The sequence below is a fragment of the Chanos chanos genome, chromosome 14, assembly GCF_902362185.1.
Source record: "Chanos chanos chromosome 14, fChaCha1.1, whole genome shotgun sequence".
In the NCBI taxonomy this organism is placed as follows: domain Eukaryota; kingdom Metazoa; phylum Chordata; class Actinopteri; order Gonorynchiformes; family Chanidae; genus Chanos; species Chanos chanos.
The window spans coordinates 7,276,798-7,284,297 of NC_044508.1; the positions used below are offsets into that span (position 1 = coordinate 7,276,798).

General features: G+C 45.6%; 1 protein-coding gene across 1 annotated transcript in view; it reads left to right on the top strand.

Moving 5' to 3' along the window:
• Window positions 1-7,500, top strand: part of arvcfb (ARVCF delta catenin family member b) — an 85,839-nt gene that overhangs the window by 45,315 nt on the left and 33,024 nt on the right. The window contains exons 4-5 of the mRNA XM_030791191.1: window positions 797-1,302; window positions 6,185-6,368. Of these exons, the coding sequence (XP_030647051.1) occupies window positions 797-1,302; window positions 6,185-6,368 (690 nt within the window). The remainder of the gene's footprint in view (window positions 1-796; window positions 1,303-6,184; window positions 6,369-7,500) is intronic.

Genomic DNA, 7,500 nt, shown 5'->3' on the forward strand with positions numbered 1-7,500 from the left:
CTCTTCTGTATGTTAATGAAAACGTGAGTTCCTCTCTCTCTCTCTCGCCCTTTTCTTTGTAGCTTTTGAAGTGCTTTGTAATGCAAGGCATTCCCCCTGTTGTCTCAGCTCCACAGGCTTTCCCGGCCCCGCACCATAACTCAGGCTCATCTCTCCATCATTAATAAAAGAGAGCACGAGAGAGAGAGCTTCCTCTTTGACAGGAGTGGTGAATAAGTCTTTGTCATCTGCTTTTTTTTTTTTCTTAGCGTCACATGATGAGTTTATAGTGCGTGGTGCTTTGACATCATGCTTCATAATGGTACAGCTTTGCTTTATGTTGTCTGTATTTCTGCTTTTATTCACCTCTCTGTCACCTCTTTCCCGCACATTCTCTCTCTCTCTCTCTCTCTCTCTCTCTCTCTCTCTCGCTCGCTCTCTCTCTGCCTTTGGTTCATTTCTCACACTCTCCCCGTCCTCTCCATATGCCTTTTTTTCCTCTCTCTGTTGCTCAAAGCGCTCAGACTTAATAAACCTGATGTCTCTCCCCCTCTCTCACATTGCTTTTTTACACACACACACACACACACACACGTCTCTCTCTCTGTCTCTCTCTCCCCTGTTCAGTTCAAACCAAGGACACTGACTTGGCATAAAAGTACAATGACAATCACAAAAAGTGTTTTGCCAAAAACACATCAGCAATAATATTGATAACATCAACATCAATCTCTCTCTCTGTCTCTCTCTCTCTCTCTCTGTCTCTCTCTCTCTCTTTGTCTCCCTCTCTCTCTCTCTCTCTCTCTCTCTTTCTCAGAGGTGCGTATGATGATCCTATAGAAGCAGAGCTGATTGATGAGAGACACCCGTACATCCACGGCATGTACCCCGCCCCCTTGGCCCAGCCCGAGAGGGGCAGCATGGCCAGCCTGGACCGCATGGGCGGCCGCCGCTCCCCTTCCATCGACAGCATCCGCAAAGATCCGCGATGGCGAGACCCCGACCTCCCGGAGGTCATCGCCATGCTGGGCCATCCCATCGACCCGGTCAAGTCCAACGCCGCCGCCTATCTGCAGCACCTCTGCTACGAGAACGACAAGATCAAGAAAGACGTGAGACAGCTGAAGGGAATCCCGGTTCTGGTGGGTCTCCTGGACCATCCCAAACCCGAGGTCCATCGCAAAGCGTGCGGAGCCCTGCGCAACATCTCCTACGGAAAAGATCACGACAACAAAGTGGCCATCAAAAACTGCGACGGAATCCCGGCTCTCATCCGACTCCTGAGGAAGACCAGCGACATGGAAGTCCGGGAACTTATTACAGGTAACGCACGCACATGCGCATGCACACGCACGTGCACGCGCATATCCGCAAACATACAGACACACACACAGACACACACACACACACACAGACATGTGCGTACCCAAATACGTACACACACACACACACTTAAAACCTGCACTTAAAAAAAAATAATTTTATGAGAGGATCTGAACAGCTCTGTCGATACTCATTGCATTCATGGCATGTTCCTCAGCCCAGCTGACAAGGGGACGGGACAGAGAACGCTCAGAAAAAGAGGCAGCTGTTCCTTTTTTTAAAAGCGTAACTGAGACTCTGTAACAAACATGATGACTGAATACCAAGCGATTCTGTGTGAGCGCGTTGCTTTAGTCCCGCGATTCTCACGTGACAACAGACACTTCTATCAGATTCCTGGCATTCCATTGGAATGTGTGTCAGGTCAAACACATTAGGCAAAGAGATTAAAGCATCTGGTAACACACACGCACGCACACATGGCATTGTGGTGTTAGTGTGACGCTGGCACAAACACAATCACATACTGACCTCATTACACACACACACACACACACACACATGCATGCATACACATGTACACATTTACACACACAAACACACACTTACACACATACACATATATATAAACACAACCAACAAACACACACACACACACACACACACACACACACACAAAATCTAACGTTTGGCCCAAAGCCAGCTGTTTCCGGAGTGCCTTGTAAGTAAGACGGCACTCATCAGAGAGAATAACAGACTAAGTAATTATGTTGTCAAACACTAGCCTGTCCGAGAGGAATATTTCTGCCTGCCGGGCCTCCGATTAAAATCTGTCTCATCAAAACTGGAGAAACTTCACAGCACCGGTGCTGGTAAACCGGTTAGCCCAAAGGGCGTTCGGGCGTTGGACAGAATGAGGACAATTAAGGCCCAACCCACCAAGTCAGAACCAACGGAATTTTCATCTCCTCAGAACCAGCGCGAGCTTTTATCTTCCCGGGCTTTTGAGGACTTCCTTTACAATCTTCCATGTCCTTTCCTTCAGTCATACGTTCCAAGAGCAGTTATATTCTCGTCACACGATCCTCTGCGCTATGCTAATGTTTTCCTGCGCTGTAAAAGATTAACTCCTCGACGGTTAAAAATAATCTTCCGTCCACAAGACACAGGCAAAATGGTTGCATAATTGAGGAGTTAAACCCAGCCCCAAAAAACGCTGCGTTGGTCAGCCATATGGGCTCAGCGCTAGAACATTCCCCGCACAATGCGCTCCAAACCGGCCCATTTAAACATAATTACGGGGTTTTAAAAATAGGAGGCTCTTCGGTCAGCGGTGCTCATTTTGCCACTCTCTCTGCTTTGGCCCTCAGGACATTACCATGAGGACCGTCTGACGTGGACGGCACTGAACGCTCTGTCCCCCTGACCAGGGCAGCAGGGGGCGGGAGGGTTTGGGGGGGGGGGGGGGGGGTGTGGCGGCGGGGGCTTGGGGGTTCACACCTCGTTTTATCTTGAACAATGGTCAAAACTACAATATAGTGCTGTGTGATCAATTAGATTATTTCAAAGGGCATCAGAGATGGATAAATGGATGGAAAAGTAAGTGTGTTTCTGCACTGGTGTATAAGAGAGAGAGACAGAGACAGAGAAAGAGAGAGAGAGGCAGGGAGAGAGAGAGAGCGAGAGAGAGAGCAAGACAGAGAGAGGAGCTGTTTGTCATAGGTTGAATACTCTTAAGTTCCAAATGACAGAACTGAAGTGTATAAAGTTACCCCACAATGACAACAATTTAATTTCAGCAAAGCTGTACCACTCAGCTTTGGCTCTGATTTCAGCTGTGTCCGGTGCTTCTGTGTATTTGTGTGTGTGTGTGTGTGTGTGTGTGTGTGTGTGTGTGTGTGTGTGTGTGCGTGTGTGTGTGTGTGTGTGTGTGCGTGTGTGTGTGATCCATGCTTCCAATTCTATCATTGCGCATACACCCACTCACACACCCACGCTTAATGCCCAGACACAGTTTTTCATGTGTAAAAACACAGCTACACCACTGTGTACACACGCATACATCACTCTCTGCACACTCACACACAGTTACACAGTAACTTCAACTTCCCAGCATGTTCCTGCAGGAGTGCACAGGTGTACACGCGCGGGCGTGCGCGCGCACACACACACACGTCGTCGTCATCATCATCATCATCTCCATCATCATCATTTACTGCAGCCAGTTAGCCCAAAGGAAGAAATTGCTTGTGCTTCTCTTTCTCTCTCTCTCTCTCTCTCTCTCTCTCTCTTTCTCTCTCTCTCTCTCTCTTCTACTCCCTCCCTCTGACTGTCTCCATCTCTCTGCCTAACTGAGTGGTCCTTTTAGATCAGCTTGTCTGCTGCTGTGGGGAAATTGAATTAGCCTTCAGGTTTCACTGACAAGGAGGAAGCAGCAAATTCAATAAAGAGGCCCTGCCCCACCCTATGCTCTCCCAAGATTCATAGCACCACTGGTGCTCCGATTGGATTTACGGGGCCACACAGGAAGCGTCTACCAAAAATAACCAGAGAGAGAGGGAGAGAGAGAGAGAGAGAGAGAGAGAGAGAGAGAATGTCCGTGTAAGTGTGTTAGATTGCACTGAGCAAACATAACAGTTATCTGGTAAATAGATGGGATTTACCATTACATGAAAGATTCTGCTGTTTTTATTTATTTCCTTTTTTTAGCATTACGTTCATACCTTAATTCAGATCTGTTGACACAGGCTTGACGAATTCCACTGTTCATGACCACTGAATCGCATTCATGACTGGAAATTTTGTGAGTCCACAGTTGCTACAGTGGTTAAATCTTGATATCAGACCTTCCCAATGTTTCAAGGCATAAGAAAGCTAACGTTACAGTGGAATCTTCCAGCTCAGCTGTTAGAGCCTAAGGAATACATCAAAGTCAGTTCAAGCCAGTTCTGTTTGAACAATACTTCTTGCCGTGGATATTGTCACAAAGCAATAACAGGCCTAGGCACAGAGAACAAGCCTGAAAGTACAGTTGCAAAGACAAAACTCCCCTTTTGGCAGAAATGGGGAAAGATCTTGAGAAAAACCAGGATCCAAAACAGGGAGCCTATCCTCCTCTGGCTGGGACCACATTGTTAGATTACAGTAATTAGTCTATTTTAAGACTATAAGGAGACAGAAAAATATAGAACAAACAAAAGAAAACTGAGATATGAGATACAGGACATATTTTGTGTAAGTGTAGAATCAAATGGAGTCGTTAAGTAAGTACACAGTACATTACCTACGTAGGTAATAAAAGAAAGAAAAAAAAATTCAAACCTGGCTTGTTCCCAGCCAGTGTTTAACTGACATTAGATTATAAAGAGGAATTTCAGATTAAGTGTTTCTACATAAACCCATAGTGAGAAAGTAAAACTGCAGTTATTACTCCTGGCTGGCAATGCTGGAGCTATTTAAAGTCACAAATACAATGTGTCACAAAAGGTTGTTTTCACTGCAAAAAAAAAAAAAACAAGAAAAAAAAAAAAACTGGGAGCTACCTGACCTGAGCTCTCGGCTTGGCTGTAAAAAGAAATGGACTGAGTCTAATGGTACAATGTGGAGGTAATCAGCCTGGTATAACTAAAGCTCCGGAAAGGTCCGGAAACAAATCTCCATCTGACTCCTTCTTTCTCTCAAGGGCCGTCTACCACAATCACACCAGACCGCCTTCCAAATGAGCCATCAACTCGACATAAAAAAAGAAAAGAAAGGAAAGAAAAAAAAGAGGAGAAGAAGTTGTCACTCGGAAATATTCATTCCTGAGTCTCCAACAGTTCATTTGCAGCGACTGAGTTAGTTTACGGTTGTAAAACCAGGTAAGAAAAAGTAAGAAAAAGAAGAGGAGAACAAAAATACACGGCTCTGGCGGCGGAGAGGGTCGAGTGGTCCGCAGATGTAGGTACAGATGTAGTTTTAATCATAGACAGGTGGTGGTTTTTGTGAGTTTTTTTGTCAAAGAAAAGAACTACAACCACATTAGAAAACGCAGGGCTATTTTGGGAACCCTCAGCTCCTGGTGGAGTCCAGTGAAACGAGATGTGAAAAACGCTGATTGTACATTAGCCGTCTGGGCACGGTGCAGAGGGGTAGGCGTGTGCCCGTGTGCGGGCATGCAGGCGTATTTGTGTGTGTTGTTGTTGGTCAAATGAAACAAAGCCTGTAGCTTCTGGCTATTTTTTTGGTGTGTCTCGAAAAGTATTTACGACCAATTTAGGATGGAAACACTTTTTTTTTTTCTTTAATCCTCTCTGTTTGGGAGATACGGCTTCCCGAGGGCTTAACCCCACTTGAGATGGTGTGTGTGTGTGTGTCTGTGCGTGTGCATATGTGCGCAAGTTGTGTGTGTTTGTGTGTGTGTGTGCGTGTGCGTGTGTGTGTGCGTGTGCATGTGCGTGTGTGTGTGTGTGTGTGTGTGTGTGTGTGTGTGTGTGTGCATATGTACGCGTTTGTGTGTGTGTGTGTGTGTGTGTGCGTGTGTGCGCGCGTGTTTCTGTTTGTAAGAGAAAGAGCTGAGGGAACAGAAAGAGGGAGAGAGTTGAGTTCTGAGAATATTTTGCAGTGTTTTGTTTTCCAGAAAAAAGGTCTTGCCCTGGCTTATTCATTTTTGTTATGCAAAATCCCCTGTTGATTCTCGTGCTGAGTGGAGCTGAAATCAGGAGGGCTTTGTTGGCCTGGCTAAGTCACTGTCAATACACACGCTTCACACAGTGACACAGCACTTCCAATAATGGATGACAAAAAACACAATAGGACGAAAATCGATGCATTGACCATAACCATGACACATCACTTTCTCACCCTCCCTCCTTCTCTCTCTCTCTCTCTCTCTCTCTCTCAGGCACACTGTGGAACTTGTCTTCTTATGAACCGCTGAAGATGGTGATTATAAACCACGGGCTGCAGACGATGACCAACGAGGTAATCATCCCACACTCGGGCTGGGAGCACGAACCCAACGAGGACTCCAAACCACGCGACGCCGAGTGGACCACCGTCTTCAAAAACACCTCCGGGTGTCTGAGGTACAGACACGTCTACTCTACCATATAGTGCTCTTACTACAGACAGACAGACAGACAGACAGACATTTTTCTGCTCTGTGTGATTCTGAATAGGATCATGAATTTAAGTTAGATTATACACAGCCAAGAGGTAAATTTCACTCTCAGTGAATCTTTAGATGTTGATAGATTGAAGTCCCGGACTAAATCTTAATCTTTGTCTTAAAATCCAGTGTGGTGTGTTGTATAGTATGTGTGTCAGGCCTGTACCATAACTTCAAGCAAAGATACCAGATTTCTGATACAACAGATTATAGCGAGGTGTGTGCAAGAAGGAAGGACGGATTAACAGATGCTCCCTGTTGAGATAATGCTATTTTGCCGGGAAAGCATTTCATTTCACAACACTTCAGCATTTAACTGGACATTTCACGGGCCAAAAAGGTGTGTTTTCATATGCAAGTCTACCGTTTGGTACTTTGACAACGATGAAAGAACGCTGAATGATGAAATCCATTAAAACTTGGAGCCTGGAGGTTGGAGTGCTGCATTAGCGCCGATGTTAAGTGGCCCGCTGTGGAAGGTGAGCCAGTCCTCTGGAGCTCTCTTTAGACGTCTCAGCGCTTCTGATTAAGACATCCAACGTTAAGAGGGCTCTCGTCGTCATGGAAACCCTAGGACCTGCAACAACAAATGGGAATCAGCTATTTACCAGTGTCCCTTACAGGCATCAGAAAGGATGAGAGAGAGAGAGAGAGAGAGAGAGAGAGAGAGAGAGAGAGAGAGAACAAGAGTGAGATAGAGAAAGAGAGAGGAAAGAGAAAACAGAATAGAAGAGGAAGAGTTCAGGTTGGTGTTTTTCAGCCTGGAGATAAAAAAACACCTTTTTTTTTTTGGATTGTGTTTTTTTTTTTTTTTCCACCCGCACTGTCTCAGGCTGTCTCAGTCTATTCTGTCTAGACTTTATAATGAACCTGTTGTTGGATTATACCTGCACATAGAGCTTTGCCTCTTTCTCTGCGTTTCTACCGTCAGTGGATCAGGTGACAAGCTAACGCCTTTCTAACTGATATCAATTCACTCACGCTGCTCCGCTGTTTTTTAGAACGCGTTTATTACGTTTATTGTTTGATACTTAAATGATAGGTTGCAG